General features: G+C 40.7%; 1 protein-coding gene across 9 annotated transcripts in view; it reads left to right on the plus strand.

The window, feature by feature from the left end:
• zmp:0000001200 (dedicator of cytokinesis protein 9) overlaps positions 1–17,358 on the plus strand; it is a 78,115-nt gene that overhangs the window by 46,544 nt on the left and 14,213 nt on the right. For all 9 annotated transcript variants that reach the window (XM_056389410.1, XM_056389417.1, XM_056389415.1 and 6 more), the window contains exons 8-34: positions 3,378–3,552; positions 4,859–4,911; positions 5,715–5,789; positions 5,885–6,025; positions 6,840–7,052; positions 7,180–7,302; positions 7,765–7,847; positions 8,601–8,723; positions 8,974–9,053; positions 9,181–9,368; positions 9,490–9,555; positions 9,648–9,740; positions 9,874–9,997; positions 10,120–10,238; positions 10,462–10,548; positions 10,698–10,787; positions 11,990–12,105; positions 12,474–12,543; positions 12,642–12,767; positions 12,871–12,942; positions 13,742–13,888; positions 13,983–14,066; positions 14,280–14,391; positions 15,475–15,653; positions 15,763–15,879; positions 16,507–16,618; positions 16,723–16,856. In XM_056389410.1, coding sequence (XP_056245385.1) covers positions 3,378–3,552; positions 4,859–4,911; positions 5,715–5,789; positions 5,885–6,025; positions 6,840–7,052; positions 7,180–7,302; positions 7,765–7,847; positions 8,601–8,723; positions 8,974–9,053; positions 9,181–9,368; positions 9,490–9,555; positions 9,648–9,740; positions 9,874–9,997; positions 10,120–10,238; positions 10,462–10,548; positions 10,698–10,787; positions 11,990–12,105; positions 12,474–12,543; positions 12,642–12,767; positions 12,871–12,942; positions 13,742–13,888; positions 13,983–14,066; positions 14,280–14,391; positions 15,475–15,653; positions 15,763–15,879; positions 16,507–16,618; positions 16,723–16,856 — 3,102 coding nt within the window. The remainder of the gene's footprint in view (positions 1–3,377; positions 3,553–4,858; positions 4,912–5,714; positions 5,790–5,884; positions 6,026–6,839; positions 7,053–7,179; positions 7,303–7,764; positions 7,848–8,600; positions 8,724–8,973; positions 9,054–9,180; positions 9,369–9,489; positions 9,556–9,647; positions 9,741–9,873; positions 9,998–10,119; positions 10,239–10,461; positions 10,549–10,697; positions 10,788–11,989; positions 12,106–12,473; positions 12,544–12,641; positions 12,768–12,870; positions 12,943–13,741; positions 13,889–13,982; positions 14,067–14,279; positions 14,392–15,474; positions 15,654–15,762; positions 15,880–16,506; positions 16,619–16,722; positions 16,857–17,358) is intronic.

Raw genomic sequence — 17,358 nt, forward strand, 5'->3', positions numbered from 1 at the left:
GAGCTCCCTCCTCCCCAAGGTCAGGCTTTACTGCTGACTCTCATCTTGTGGGGCGAGGTGAATGCTGAGGTCTCAGTTCCGTGCACTTTACATCGGCCTCACAATCAATGCCACCTGCTAGTGTCTGAATGTAGGCCAAGACTCACCGGGTGCATTATCATCCGTCTATCATCTCAGTGGATGGAAAGAACCCGATTTTACCGATGAGATATCCAGCTGGCACTAATCGGGAGTCACGAAGGTTGAGTGTTTGGAAAGAGCAGCCTGATTTCCTTTCATGTGGCGGAGCAGAGGGGTGCACTTGGTATTTGAATGATGTTTTGAAAGATGCCTTATTAGAGCAGGTCATGGTGTGTGTGCCGTCCACGGAGTTCGCCAAACCTCCACACCACCCAGGTTTTCAACCACAGACTTTCCCTCAGTCACATTCCTCAGTGGTGAAAGAAGTGGAAGCAAGAAATGCAACAAAATACTGACATTTAATCTTTCTTCAGTATTTAAAATCAACAAACCATCATGTTAACCTCATCGATATTGTTATGAATAATATTTTATTTTGTTTTCTTAAAGAATTACAACTAAAGAAATTAGATACACTAATCAAAACGTATTTAAAAAATAGAATTAAAAAGAAGAAAAGAAAAGGAAATGAAAACATACAACAAGAACAAAATGGTGTGTCAAAAATATGTATGCTCTGTGTCGCACGGCAAAACTTAAACTATAATTAATGGGTTTTCCAAAAATTGTAAACCATTACTTGCTTCATTTATGGTTGAATGAAAATACTGTCAGACTGGTACCTATTTGTGCTTGAGACGCACAACTAGAGCTTGACCAATCCTGGTTTCTACGATAACATACTTAAACATTGCTGATGAGAATGTGTTAAATGGACAGTATGTCCCACAGCCAAAAACAGTCAGTTCTCCAGTTTGTTCTGGACAAACTCTGCCTCTGTGACACAACCTCCAAATGACCCCAAAACCAACGTAACAAGCCCATTGGTTACCTCATATGCAATGAGGTAACCCTTAAAATTTAAGTAACTGCAAAGTTCAACCCATAAAAGCATTACATATCTTAAGATTTTTTTTCTTTCCTTGGCTCATGTCGTATTCTTAATGCTTTCATATGAACCCCATTTTACCAGTATGTAAATATGTTAATTAAGGATATGCTCTCAAAATGTGTCATGACTCAGTTGAAAAACATACTATATAACAATCCCTTGTGTGTTAACAAGCTTCATGCTAATTGTGGCTAAAGTCATTCAACAGCATTGCACAACCCCTGATATACCATATGCAGTTGTGTGGGAGTTTTATTTTGTGCTGTTTGACTTAAACTCAACATCTGCAGCTCTTCTCTATATGGGGAGCTGCAGATGTTTAACTCCGCAGATGTACAAGCACGTGGAGTGACATCATTCTGGGCCTCAAGCTGCTCCTGTGCTTTATTAAGATGCCAACATATGCTCAAATGTACAGGGCATTGTCACGTTTTAATTAAGTGACCAGAAGTCCCAGGAGGTTAACATGGATCAAAAAGGGCTTAAAAATGTAAATTGGCCTATTATTCAATCTCCCTTATTTACTCTTCACTACTCAGTCACTGTTCGAAGTAAGAATAACAGTACTGCAGTATTAAAAAATAATTTTGAGTGGATTGTCCACTAATTTCCCTGAGGGTGTGTGTGTTGTGTTGTTTGGGAAATTGAGAACGGACCTCCCACCTATCAGATGACTAAGTCTCTTCATCAAAACTTCTATTTTATTTCTGTCCTAAACACCCGTCTCCATGTTTACTCAGCCAGCCTGCAGATAATCACCCCCCCACCCCTCCTTCACTCCCACTCTGCTGTTTCAACACTACAGGCAAGCCACAGTGATAACCACAGCAGAACAATCTACTCACTGACAGTAATGACATGGCTTCCCTGTTCCACTAAAGAAATACTGTTTATTTACGTTATTAAAATTTACAGGCAGAGTTGAAGCAGCAGCTGCGTGTCATGAAGCTGCAGCTGAATCAGCACTTCCAGGTTCTGACTGGGCTGAAATAATGAACGAGTCCAAACGGGACAAGCACATCGCGCTTCCTTGCTGTTTGGAGGTCGTAGTTCACCTCTGCAGATCCCGCACATTTTCTGTTGACTTCACTCAGCAGCTCCAATTCACTTTAGAAAGTCTCTGCTGTGGTCCCGGCAGAGCTGGAAGCTTTGTCACACAGATGGAAATACTCTGTCCCTCCCTTACTCACTTTGTCCATTTGCTTTCTGTGGCAGTTAAATTAAATCTGTTTAACTTCCCACCTCTTCCCAAAACAGTGACTCACATTCTCGTAGATTGCATCTGCTAAACAGATTCATTTTTAGGCCCGTGTTTTATAATTGAATATTGATTTTGCACATGCACCTAAGTTTTTATTCCTCTGCGCCGGTATAAACGTTCACTCGGACTCAAGGTTGAACTGATTAGATTTTGGTGTTCAAAGGTCAAAGTTACTGTGACCGCACAACAGGCATTATGGCCATAATTCCATAACTAAGAATCCATATGCTAATTATGACAAAATTTGACATAAATATATAATAGGATAAAGTGATGAAGAGATGACATTTTATATCCAAAAGGTCAAAGGTCACCTTCACTGTGATGTCATAATGTTCTGCAAATACACTTTTCTGGCCTTGCTCTAACTTAGGAACAGAAGAGCAGGTTGTGACCATTTTTCACATTTGATCTTTTACTGAACTAATGACTCTAATGAAGCAAGCTAGTTGAAGCATCCACATTTTGTAATTTGCAGCGACATCCATATTTGAAGCATCATCTCCTTTTATGGCTAACACATAATAGGAATTTGAATGTGCAAATCTATTTTATTTTTATATCACTATATCAAATCAAAATATTTGCCTCAAGGTGCATCACAATCTGTACAGCTGACAGTTCTACCTGACTGGTGGATGGTGGCATATAACCGCGAGACAGGGATTCTAGTTGCAGGCTCAAACAGCAAAATATAAAGACACAGGGATGAGGGAAGAGTAAAAGTGAAGTGAAGCAAGTTATGATTCAAATCAAAAAACATTTACTGTCTTCTAGAGAGCTGGCAGTGGTTCAGTGTTAGCTTTGGAGAGAGAGATAAAACATTCCTTTTGCCCTGCCATTTCCACAGTCGGGTTTCTGATTCTTACATTCTTACAACTAAACCTCAGTCAGTCAATATTTCAATATCAGGTTCACCACACTTGGCAAATAATCGTAAACACGGATCTCCCACTTTTTCATAAAAAGTCTCTGTTCTAACTTTTTGTTTTGTTTTTTGTTGATCTTCTTCTTCTCTAATCCCTTCATGTGTTGTCTGTGCAGAACAACAAGGTTCGGAGGTTTGCTTTCGAGCTGAAGATGCAAGATAAGAGCACCTACCTGCTGGCTGCAGACGGTGAAGGAGAGATGGAAGACTGGATCAACACGCTCAACAAGATCTTGCACAGCAGCTTTGAGATTGCCATGCAAGAAAAGAGGAACGGAGACATTCATGATGGTGTGTGAGTTTGTCTGTCTGTCCCTATTTTTCTAGCACCTAAAGGATATTCTAATATGAAATGGAATATTATTTTGATTTAATCCTGTCAAAATATTATTCCATCTTTTGTTTTGATTTGAAATGATTTATGTTTCCTGTAAAAAAAATATCCATGATTTCATGAATAAATCATCGGCAGCCTGAAATATGTCAGATCAAAGCAGCTTTTATACAGTCACACTGGCCAAATTATAAGAATAATACAAGTGTTATGTCATGTAAATATTATATAAGAACAATAAGTGTTTGACTCCTTTAAAGTTACCTGCAAAGGTCCAGACAGCATCATCTATACTGCACTTTTTAAAATTCTATAAATATTGTAAAAAATATAGTATATAGTATATTAATATATAAATAGTATTCTTGTCTGATTTCAAACTGCATATCTCTGTGTTATTGGACTCTTGGTTGGACAAAACAAGATATTTGAAGACATCAACATGAGCTTTGGAAAGTTTTTATGGATTTCTTTCACTATTGACTGACATTTTATACCCCAAACGATTAATGGAGAAAAAAGTCGACGGAATAATTGATCATGGAAATACCACTTTGTTGCAGCCTTAAGAGTTTGATAAACTTTTAATATACCAGCATATAACTTTAGCCTGAATATGTAAGATATAAAGTATTTAATAATATATGTGATGATAGAAGCAACAGTGGTGCTATTATGTAAGCTAAACTCCTAAGATGAAGAATATCCTCACTTATTATATCCATAATAATAATTAACCACACTCCAAGATCCAGTAAATCCACTCGTAGTTATCAGTCTATTTATTCTGGGATACTCTATGCACCTGAGGATGTTTTTAATGAGACATTGCTCATTCACAGCAACATCAACTCACAGTGCTCTCTTACTTCTTCCTGTCTGTCTTCGTGTCGTCTGTGGTGATGTGATACTGGACCACCCAGGCTTTTAATACTCACCTCCTGTCTCATAGGAGGCTTAGCTTTGGAAGAAAGAGGCTGAATGCCTCTGTACAAAATGCTCCACTAATCTCCCTAACTCCTGAGCTTTTATTAATCACACTGTGCATGAGAAAAAAAAACAATTCTGCTTGAGGAGATCTTAAAATATGCAACTGAGACCTGCAGTATCTCCCTCTCAATCCTGACTGATTCCTGGACACTTGAATTGGTGTTTACTGAACTTTCACATGTCAGTAAGTGATTCAGGAGGTTTTACAACACAAGGTGGTTTAGTTTATCCTCTACATCTCGGGTCCAACGATTTTCTTGTGTTTTCTTTTAGATGATGATCTTGGAAAGTCAGACAGTTCCACTGGCAGTATGGACAGCTTTCAGGTAGGTCCGACTTTCTCCGCCGGATGCTCATCATGGTATATTGTCGCATAGAGTTGAACCACTAAATCTCTCTGCCTTATTGAGGCTGTGAGGAAGACAGCCTCTTGGCCACAAACATGTGGCTTGAATTTGGGTTTAAGAGTTTTTGTAGATCTGACCTGACATTAAACACAGACCTCTTGTCATGTGACTTACTAAAACTAATTAAAACTCAATAACTTCTATAGTGTGTTATTTCCCTCCAAAAACCAACGATGCAAATTAAACATCTGGCCTCTAAACATGCATCCAACAACATCCAGGGAAAGATGAAAAAGCTGACACTTGATTTGACAAAATGACACCTGCGTCAAGAGTTGAAATGAAATGAAATGAGGATAGAAACTGATAGATAGAATCTGTGTTTCTTAAACCTTTTACCAACTGATGACTTCCAGGCTGCAGAAGTTCTTGTTTTTTTCTCCAAATGGATATTTAATGTTATAATGTTGAAGCTCTTAGCACAGAGTGGTACGCAATAGTAAAGCCATATGTGCATGGAAACTGGTGGTAACAGTTAGCTGAAAAACAGCTTGACAGGTTACAGTGCGCAGAAGTGTATGCTGGTACCACCTGACTCTCACCACTGAGCCAGTAAAATATGAAGCTTTATTTCCAGATGGGCGTAAAAGACAAAAAAAAAATGTCCTAATGATAAAACCAACTGAGTGTAAATCTCTCAGACGGTGCTTCTGGCATTTCAGACTTTCAGTTTTTTTTTTTATTATTTAAATCGATTTAGGAAATACCTTTCTTTTCCTCAGAGCACAAGAGATATAGAGTCTAGGATGAGGAACGAGACCAGATTGAAGCTGTTCACCCTGGACCCTGACACACAGGTAATTAATGTAAAGGACGTTTAAGTTCACTTATTCCCAGCCGGTCCACTCTAACACTCCATGAGGAAATGTGATACTATTGTCCTGTCTTTTAGAAACTAGATTTCTCAGGAATAGAACCGGATGTGAAGCAGTTTGAGGAGAAGTTTGGCAAACGTGTTCTGGTGAACTGCAACGACCTCTCATTCAATCTGCAAAGCTGTGTGGCCGAGAACGAAGAGGGACCGACAACAAACGTAAGACTGATCTTCCTCTGGCCACAATAGGCCCTGAATAACAGAAATATCATTAGCTGCCTGACTAAAGACGGATGAGATGGTTTGTTATAGCAGACCGGATGGACTCATTATTTGAGCTTCCTGTTGGCGTAGCAACCGGGCTACAGACTCAGTAATGGTGAACAATCTGTATAATGGAGTCCGATGATCTGCTGTGCATCCCAGCAGAAACTGTCTATTACAGACTGAACATGCTCTGTCTCCACAGAGACACTGACATGACACACACACGCACACACACACACACACACACACACACACACACAGAAACACACACACACGCAGAGCAGATACTGTGAAGTGTGTTCACCCAGCTCCCTCCACCAACATTTAATTGAAATAGCTAACTATGCAGAAGACAGGAGTGCACCAATCCAACCTTTTCTCTTCCAATAGTGATTCTGATAAGTCGAGTGATTCAATACAAGTGCTCTCTTTTTCCCATATTTAAAATCTGTATACCTCGCCGGGGTTATATTTATGTAAGGGAACATGACGACAGATCCAGTGTATCCGATCAGTGCAGTACATCTGTTGTGCAGCTATTAAAGCTGTCATTAAAGTGGGCTTTTACTTTTCCCAAATCCCAAAAGTAGTTGTCATGCAGTAGCTATATAGTTAGCAGCTAATGCTAAGAGTAACCAACATTACACTACTTTAAGGTATTCTGATGGAGTCTGGTTGATAAAATGCGATGTGAAAAAATGCACAAGTCTAAAAATCATCAGCATCATCTGTCTAATACAGAGTTATTCCCATGTTTCTTCTGCAGGTGGAGCCCTTCTATGTCACTCTCTCGCTGTTTGATATCCAGAATGGGAGGAAGATCTCTTCTGACTTCCACGTGGACTTAAACCACCCGTCTGTACGGGGCATGGTGCCCAATAACAACAGTCATTATATGAACGGGGGAGGGGACGCTCACGCTGAGGGGCAACGCTTGGTCCATGGGCTGCCAGAAGCAGCCATGCAGTATCCCAAACTGGTGAATAATGTTAAAATAAACAAAGAGCAGCTCAACAAAAGCACTACCTAAACATGTCTTTGGTGTCATGTTCAAATAATACTAATACATATTTAAATTTGTTCCAACACACCCATCGTCTCCACAGGGAGTGTTCTCGGTAACATGCCCTCACCCTGATATCTTCGTGGTGGCTCGCATAGAGAAGGTGCTTCAAGGGGGAATCAACCACTGTGCCGAGCCGTACATGAAGAGTTCAGACTCCACCAAGGTACTGACCGACCTATGAACTTTCATCGCTAGCCATCTCACGCGGCAGTGTGTTAGACCAAACTCAGCAGATTCCACCAGATTACTCCACATTATACACAGATAATCATCCTTGTTTTTAAGTGCTGACCAACTGCACAGACGCTCAACACAAGCATTGACTTTGGCTGTAGAAATGTGGTTGTGCACCCTGAAGGGACTGGGGTAATGTGATTCAGGCAATGAAAAAAATGTGAAATGTGTTGTGTGTATGTGTGTGTGTACAAGCACTTTGGTTGAATAGTGTGTTGGGGTATCTGTATGTCAGTTTTCAGGAGTGTGTGTGTGTTTGTGTGTGTTTGTGTGTCTGTGTTGAGACTGGCAGCATGCTGAATACTCATTGTTACAGTGCTATAAGTAATGAGACCCAGTGTGTGTGTGTGTGTGTCTGCGCTGAAGCTAAAATAACAGTGTTTTCCACCAGGTGGCACAGAAGGTCCTGAAAAATGCCAAACTGGCATGTAGCCGGTTAGGCCAGTACAGGATGCCTTTTGCCTGGGCAGCAAGGTACTTTATCTCTTTTAACAAATGAGATTTTTATGTTTGTGTTCTGTCAGTTAGACACACAACTGTACATGGAGCAGTTTTTAAACAAAAATCCTATTTCACATTTCATAATTTCACACAATTAAACCCAGTTAGAGAGAGATTGAAGAAACAAGCAATGGCTGAGAATGAAATAATAACATTTCTTTGTGTCCTCTCCCAATAATAATAGTTGGCATTATGCTATGATGAACACTCATCACAATTCATTGCTCTTCCATTTTGTGCATACAATCCAAAGACAAAATCAAAACTAACTGAGTTAACAATAAAGATTTATTAAATAAAATTTGGTAACTTCAGTTCTCAGTGTAACTCTTTTCAATAACATTATCTCATTTGTTAGCAATTTTGATAATCAATTTCAATGTCAAATGCCTGACATTCAGCTTTCTCTGTTGTTTATCTGGACACTGAATATATTTTTATCAAGCAATTTGAAGATGTCTCCTTGGGCTCTGGAAAATTGTGATGGGTGTTTTTGAATATTGGATAGATATGTTACATCTTATACATTAAACAATAAATCATCATCAACAACAAAAATGAATAGGTTAATCAGTTATGGAAATAATTGTTTGTTGCAGCCTCAGACTGTAAATATTCTTTCTTTGTCCAATGAAAAAATAATCTTCCGACAACTCATTTAAATGGGGATGTAGGTGTGTGCAGGACGAGAGAAATGTTCCTGACTCCTCTTTTTCTTTCTTGCAGGCCTTTGTTCAAAGACGCTTCAGGGACGCTTGACAAAAGTGCTCGCTTCTCAGCTCTGTACAGACAGGACAGCAACAAGCTGTCTAACGATGATATGCTCAAACTGCTGGCCGATTTCAGGAAGTTAGTAATGTTTCTATGAGTGCTCTCTTTTATAAATACTTCGAGTAGACTTGCAGATGTTCTGGAAAATATATTCCTATAGGTTGTACTTTGGAAAATGCTGGTCAGTTTTGAAAATAAGATGTTTGCTCACATCTGTGAATGTGGTCATATAAAATGTGTTCATGTCTAGGCTGCCTGCCTGCTTCTTATTCTGTCTTTGGTAGATGATAGCAAAAGGCTTAACTGGAGTTTATTTTCCTTTCCGCAGGCCAGAGAAGATGGCCAAGCTGCCTGTAATCCTAGGAAACCTTGATGTTACCATTGACAGTGTAGCCCCTGACTTGACAAGTAAGCCCACTACACTCACTCCATGCAGCCAGCGCGAGAGATGAAAGCTGCTTCTGTTCAGACAAGATTGGCCACGTTGTCTGCAGGCGGTTTATTTGGTCTCCTTCCCTCCTGCTTCTGTGTATAGATTGTGTTACCTCATCCTACATTCCTGTGAAGCAGTTTGATGTCAGCGAGAAGACCAACATCTTCTTCGAAGTGGAGGAGTTTGTGCCGTGCATAGCCAAATGTTCTCAGCCTTTCACCATCTACAACAATCACCTCTACGTCTACCCAAAGCACTTGAAGTATGACAGCCAAAAGTCATTTGCAAAGGTACCACAAACTTTCACAGTGAAATTGTGGACACTTCTCTTCTGCTCTGAGGCGACAGCACTTTTTCTTTGTTAGTAGTGAGGCTAACTGGGCCAACTTTGCTCGCTGTGTCTGTCCTCAGGCTCGAAACATAGCTGTCTGCATCGAGTTCAAGGACTCAGATGAAGAAGAGGCTGTTTCACTGAAGGTAAACTCATGTGTGTCCTGGAAGTGCTCTGAAAATCCCCAAAGGATAACCCCACCCGTCACAGGAAATAAACAACTATTGTTATTCCACAGTGCATCTACGGCCGACCTGGAGGACCCTTGTTTACCAAAAATGCCTTTGCTGCAGTATTACATCACCAGCACAGCCCTGAATTTTATGATGAGGTAAAACACCCTGTGCCAGATGTCTTTAGAAAGCCTCAGTGGTGCCTGCCATGCACGTTAAGCAGAATCGCATGTATTGAATTGGTCGATAAAATGAGTTTAGCCTATGTTTATTTGTGCCTTTATCCATTAGTTCAAGATTGAGCTGCCAACCCAGCTCCATGAGAAACACCATCTGCTCTTCACCTTCTACCACGTCAGCTGTGACAGCAACAGCAAGGCCAGCACCAAAAAGAGAGACATGGTTGAGACACAAGGTAAAACACACTGCTGCTGCACATACACAAGAGGTATCTCTGCGTGTGTTATCGATATCACTGGCCCAAAGTGTCAGACTGCTAGCGGACTGACTATCCTTCTCCTCTGTCTCTGCTCTCAGTGGGATACGCCTGGCTCCCCTTGCTGAAGGACGGCCGGGTGATTATGAGTGAGAATCAGATCCCCGTGGCTTCCAACCTGCCTGCTGGATACCTCAGCTGTCAGGAGGGCGCGAGCAAGGTACAGTGCATCCCCAAGTTGGTGAACAGTGACAGCTTGGCCTCATCTACTCAGAGTTCAAGTGTTGAATCTTTCTATAGTACAGTACATTTGTGAATAAAGGAGTAAAAAACAAACACATGCCACAACCCACAATATAATAATAATAAGATAATAAATATTCTGTAGAGATGATGCCATATATAAAGTGCATACTGTATTACTGACCTGTATTTTCTTACAGCATTCCAGTCCTGAAGTCAAATGGGTGGATGGAGGCAAGCCTTTATTCAAGGTCTCCTCTCACCTTGTGTCCACTGTCTACACTCAGGTTAGTTTTTGGTTTTTTAGCTGAATCTAAGTGTCTTAAAGACTATAGCCTATGAACCCATCCCATTCCGTATCCGTTACCACCAAGCTTCGTAGAATAGCCTCCTGTATTCTGACATTTTTTTGTGTGTGTCTAATTTCACATTTCAGGATCAGCATTTGCACAATTTCTTTCATCACTGTCAGAGCATGGCATCCTCAGCCCAGGCATCAGGTGGAGAACTGGTCAAATACCTGAAGGTAAAGCAACAAGGATTTTTTTAGGATACATATACTGCTATAGTAAGCTAGAATTTCTGATGTGCTTATATACATGCTCATACATGTTATACAACTATTTTGTCTATTAGTTTTCATGGTTTTGAATTTCCATAACATTTTTATGGGATTTATATACATTTGCTTGACATTGTTGATTTCAAACAGAATATGTAGTTTTTTTTATTGTCAAGTAAGAGCAGTGCATGCTGGATGGAAACATTAAACACTCATATTTAAAACACAATCCACAATGTTGACATACAGTCTACATTTCAGTGTTGGTATAGCATGTATAACTCAGTGTGCATGTTCTTCAAGGGTGCATGAAAAGAGAATTGGGATTTAAGTCTTAACAGAATTGAATACTTTTTGGAGTAACTGAAGGGAAATGTCAGGAATGTTTTCACACTTCAACTTCTCTGTATTAACTTGTATTGCCAGCTAAACATAGCTCATCCTCACAGTCACTCGGTTGATACTGAATCACAGGGAGATTACTGTTCTTCTTTGTGCTGTAGCTTGCCAGCAGCACATTCCTCTGGATAGTATGTGCGGAGCTCTTTCCATTGTTACTGATACAGAATTTATCTTTATCTTTACCTGTAAAGATTAAGCCGATACCACTAAATCTGTCTACCCGTTGTTGCTGGTGTGGTTCCTTCTCCAGTTTTTTTCTGTGGCACCAGTAGCTCAGTTATTACTTTTTCCATTCCACACTCTCATATTCTAGTCCATGGGAATCTGAGTTCACTGCTCCCCTGGTGGACATTGACATGGAAAGCAACACTTGGTGCAATGTATCTCTTGGGTTCTAATGTAAACACAACAGTGAACATGGACAATAGCTAGAGGGTCAAACAGAAGGTCAACTGTGCTGACTGGAAGCTTGCCAAATGACTTTGGCAGGGCTTGTGTTAGTTTCCTGTGCACAGGCAGTGATGCACGAGTACCTACTGTCTGCCATGTTCCAGGCACTGGAGCATACAGTGTGGGTGATTAGCACAATGTGTTCACTTGTGTCCTCCTGTTGTTGTTATTTGATGAGTTTCCTCACGTTGTATTAGCCCTCTGTTCTCAGCAACATTACCATTTTCCACATTTCTCCTCCTCACTGTACATTAAGAACTACGTGATTGAACTCTTCATAAACATATTGTATTTCTGTCACGTTGTAACATTAGAGTCTGCACGCCATGGAGAGTCATGTGATGATCAAGTTCCTGCCCACCACCCTGAATCAGCTGTTTAGGGTGCTTACCAGTGCCACCCAAGAGGACGTGGCAGTCAATGTCACCAGGCAAGTGTCCCTGAAACCTTCACTGTTTCAAATTCAAGTAAATTATTGTAAAGTATGATTTAAAAAACTGACAACAAATTGGAAGTATCACTTTGTCACAATTTATGTACAGACAAAAAAACTGTAAAAAAGCTGCCTCTGATGTGAAAATCATTTATTTTCAAAGATTGTTTCCATAATGTCCAGTTATACAACACATCTGTCAATCAGATATTCTGGTGTGCAAGAACTTGTTGTAATTATCTTAACATGGAATAAAACATAGATAATGTTGTGAGTGCAGAATCTGTGTCAAAAACTGTGAACAAACAAGTCCATTCAGAACCCTCTCCTCACTCATGCTTCCCTTTGCTGTCGTTTCCTTTTAGAGTCATGATTCACATTGTTGCTCAGTGCCATGAGGAGGGGTTGGAACACTACCTGAGATCATATGTGAAGGTAGAAATGTCACGCTACATGTCACAACTCACAATCGATATTTTTTTTGTTCGCGCTGGAGGATTTACACATTTCTGGCTGTGCTGTGTCCGATACAGTTTGTATTCAAGACTGAGCCATACACGTCCTCCACCACCCGAACAGTGCACGAGGAGCTGGCTAAAGCCATGACTGCTATCCTGAAGCCTTCCACCGACTTCCTCACGAGTAACAAGTTGCTCAAGGTAACATATTTGTCGTTTTTTTGAAGGATTACACAGTGTGTAATTATAATTGACATGAATTTGCTCTTTACTGTTCTGTGATTGGTGTTCGTCTGCCTTGCAGTACTCCTGGTTTTTCTTTGAAGCCTTAGTCAAGTCCATGGCTCAGTATTTGATTGAGAGCTGTAAAGTGAAGGTAAGTCTGCCGCAACATGTGCATTTGACTCAGAGGTGTCTGCTCGTGTCTGCCTTATTACAGCCTAGGTTCTTTACAACATGCCAAGTCTTGTGGACAGCCGCAGCACCACAGTCAAAGTATTATGTATCCACAGTCTGCCCCACAGTGCTGTGCAGTTTAATTGGCTGCATTTGTTCATACCCCATAAGAAACCACATCCCTGTGTTTAACCTCCACTGGCATAAATGTGGAGGCCACAATGGAAGTAAATGCTCCGGAGGAGTAAGTCACACCAGTGTAGAAACAATGTGAAGTTTCAGCTGCAGTATAAGGCTGATGCTATTCTGTATATTCTTTTTTGTTATTGTCAGCAAATCCTGTGAAAAGAGCCGAACCAGTAATAGCTCTGTCTCTCACTACTTCCAAACTTCCCTTCACTATCCATGGCTCTGAACCCCAAGCCATTTCTACTGAAGATGTAAATCTTTGAAAAAAAAAAAAATGGAGCACAAATATACATAGAATGTAGTTTCAATTTTAAAAGATCCCACGGTAGTAAAGGAACATATCACCTAGTGCAACAGTACACTGTGTCTCACTCATGTGTTTTTAACAGTGCTTGGACAACAATGGAGCTCTATGGCACAGTGGAGAAAGATGTTTTGGCAACACACAGCTTTGGCTTCATAGACAACAGTTGTTATTCGGATCAATTCATTGTTCATTGTTGTTTTTTTCATGGATTTTTTTTTTTTTTTTTTTTTAACAATTAGAAAAATTCAGAGCATCACAATATTTATAAGTTTATGTCTTTCAGCTGTCCAGGAATCAGCGCTTCTCAGCATCTTTCCACCACACAGTGGAGACGCTGGTCAACATGATGATGCCACACATCACGCAGAAGTACAAGGACAACCTGGATGCTGCCAGGAACGCCAACCACAGTCTGGCAGTCTTCATCAAGGTCAGGATCCACAGTTACTTCTTCAAGAGAACACTGTGTTTTAAAGTTCGTACAGTTTGTGTAATCTTTTTTTTTTTTCTCCTTCATCCTGTAGCGTTGTTTCAACCTGATGGACAGAGGCTTTGTGTTCAAGCAGATCAACAACTATATCAACGGTTTTATGCCTGGCGACTCAAAGGTACGCGGCTGACGATACAAACAGTAACAGCATTCATAGAAACAAAATGTTTGACGGCTTGTTTTTAAAAAATGATTAATAAAGGAAAGACTTAAAATCAGTCAGCACTCTAATGGAGGATGTCAGGCTGTGCTCCAAATATGTTTTGGACACGGTTGTGTTTGAGTGTTGTATTAAATCTGCCTCACTGGTTTGTGTTGTTTCTAAATGCAGACACTGTTTGAGTTCAAGTTTGAGTTCCTGCGTGTTGTGTGCAACCACGAGCACTACGTCCCCTTAAACCTGCCCATGCCGTTTGGAAAGGGAAGGATACTGAGATTTCAAGGTAAGCAGATGATCACATTTATCTGAGGGGTTGAGTACAGAGCCTAATGATGTGCCACTGTGCACAAACCAAACTGCTTTACTGTCCAAGGCCAACACAAATAAAACAGCTTTCCATGTTCTACCTCTCGTTCAGATTTTGTGTTATTGAAGCAGTCTTTGATTTTACAGTGCGTACTTTGTGTCTTTTTTTTTTTTGTGTTCCTCAAATAGTTTTATTATCTCCATATGATACGGTGGAGTCAAACGATACTCTTGTAGGTAGGTTCAAGGTGTGCTGCTTGCATGTCGTCACCAAAAAGAGCTGACTTCAATCTAAGCATTCAACCGTGACCAGAAAGCTGCAAAACAATCCACAATCAGAACTGAATCAGTCGTCTTCCAGCTTTGCCGCAAACTGATTGATGTGGAATGATTTATATATTTCAAGATATCGTACAGAAATACTGCTGTATACTGCTTATAATCTGTAGTCAGACTGCTGTATAAGATCGGCTCTGTCTTTGTGCATGTGTGGGTGACTGTGTCTGCAAGTAGTTTTTTTCTATCGTGAAGTGGTTTGGAGTCTGTGATAAGAGGGATTCCTTCTGTCATTTCTAAGAAATCCAGTGTCTTTTCAAGGCTTGCATGCTTAAAATGGAGGTTTTAAATAGATACAAGTAGACAAAAAAGTGTGTTTAATTTGATTACAGTCTTTTTGGGGAATCTTTGTGTGTGTTTGTGTGTGTTTTCGGACAGTGCTGTTGGAAACCATCTGCAAACATCTGCTGCTGTTCAATCACTAGCTTTAATCCTGTTTATCTTTTCCCACAATGATCGCTGGTGATGTAGAGCAGCAGCTCAGTCACGCAGCCTGAATCTGTCATACATGAAAAAGGGGGGAAATGTTTGAATTGCTCTCTGAGTTTTAATGCTGGCTTCAATCTGTATATTTTCAGATCTTTCACATTTTCTTGTTTATATTTCATTGAGTCAGATTTATAGAAACTGATAAATTTACTCTCATTGTTTAGTTCTCTCACATCCTTCACTTACTTTTCTGTCAGGCAGTCCTAATCTTTCATTGTCCTCTTCCTCCTCTCAGACCTCCAGCTGGATTACTCGCTAACAGATGACTTCTGTAAGAACCACTTCCTGGTCGGGCTGCTGCTCAGGGAGGTCAGTGCAGCTCTGCAGGAGTTCAGGGATGTTCGTCAGATATCCATCCAGGTGCTGAAGAACCTGATGATGAAGCACACATTTGATGACCGCTACACCTCCAAGGTAAACAGCGCCTTCGTACCGCTGTCTCTGGCATTTTCACTTCACTTCAGTGCCTGATGTGTTTGTGTGATCTGGAGATATTCTGTTGAGCGATCCATTTGTTTTCCAGAGCCAGCAGGCCAGGTTGGCCACCCTGTACTTGCCCTTGTTTGGTCTGCTCCAAGAGAATGTCAACAGGCTGAATGTGAAGGAAGTATCCCCGTTCCCCATCAACCACTCCAACAATGTAAGGGAGCCACCTAGTGGCTTCTTTTGAATATGTTATCTACACATAGCTTTTCAGTCAAATCAGAAACCAAGAAAAACATCAAAGCATCACACAGCCCTACAACATTACATCTATACCCATATCCACATGTTAAAAAAGTAATATACAATACACAAAGAGAAGGAAACACATTCTAATAGAATAAAAAGAGAGGAAATAAGGGGAAGAAAACCGTGATAATAGCAGACTTAGATTGTAAGTTATTAACATTACAGGTAAACTGTGAAGATTTTAACATATATCCATACATATATGCATTTAGTATAATACATTATATTTAATATTTTTCAAGAAACAAATGATAATAAAATATAACAGTTTCCCAGATACAGTATAACTAATATCATTCCATTTTTTCAGTTTTGCTAATTTTGCTAAAAATGCAATTTATGGATTAGAGGTAAATGCCACATCATGCTTGTCCAAATAACACTGGGATACCTTTGACCGGGATTTTTAGAGTTTAGGATCATGAGACCCCTCACAAGACCTGCACCTCACACACACCTGCCAGCTATTCAAAAGACCATTCAGCGCCTTGTGTGAGTCTGTGTCCACTAAGCTCTTGCACCATTTTTCATTCAGAATGGAAGAGAGGAATCACTCCTTACCAACGCTTTGATGACACCTCCCAGGTCCAGCACCTTCCTGGACACCAGCTTGCACAAAGACGTTTTTGGAGTCATCTCAGGCACTGGTGAGTGAAAACGTGATACTGAAGAATGTAAAAAAAAAAAAATTTCCTCCATGACCTTTTTTTAATTGTTTTTTTGTTTTTGTTTTTTTTTGTTTTTTTTACAGCTTCACCTCACGCATCATCCACCCCCAACATTAACTCTGTGCGCCATGCAGACTCTCGCGGCTCACTCATCAGCACTGACTCTGGCAACAGTCTGCCTGAGAAGCACAATGACAAGGGCAACTCTCTGGACAAGGTACATCTCAGAAACTGCTGCAAGTTGGCTGTTAAAACATTTTCCGGAAGTCAAATTTCAGCTTTCTGTGCGCATATAACATTAATTTCACTCTGCCTTTGGCATATCACACCTCCCCTTGTTATGACAAAAGTGCCACAGAAAGTCTCTCCTTGTTAACTTGTACCGTTGACTCCCTCACCTTACCTGTATGGCTGGTCGTGGCAGACGGAGAAGTTCGTACGGAGACACTCTGTCAATGTCCTGCGCTTCTTTACGGAGGCCGAGGAGCCCGTGCTCTCCGGGCGCACCAAGCGCGTCACCATGGACTTCTCCCTGCTCTCTGCCCCCTGTGTGTCAGAGAGCGCCCTGCAGCCCAGCGTTTCACTTCAAGTACAAAATGCCTCCTTTCCTCGCACAGTCGTCCTCCCTCCTAGGAGTGTCCCATCTGGGAATGTGAAAGTGTGTGTGAGAGTGTCCTAGTGTCCTAAGCCCTTTCTTTGCCAGATGATTCTCAGGCTTT

The sequence above is a fragment of the Seriola aureovittata genome, chromosome 11 (genome assembly GCF_021018895.1).
Source record: "Seriola aureovittata isolate HTS-2021-v1 ecotype China chromosome 11, ASM2101889v1, whole genome shotgun sequence".
NCBI classification, from domain to species: Eukaryota; Metazoa; Chordata; class Actinopteri; order Carangiformes; family Carangidae; genus Seriola; species Seriola aureovittata.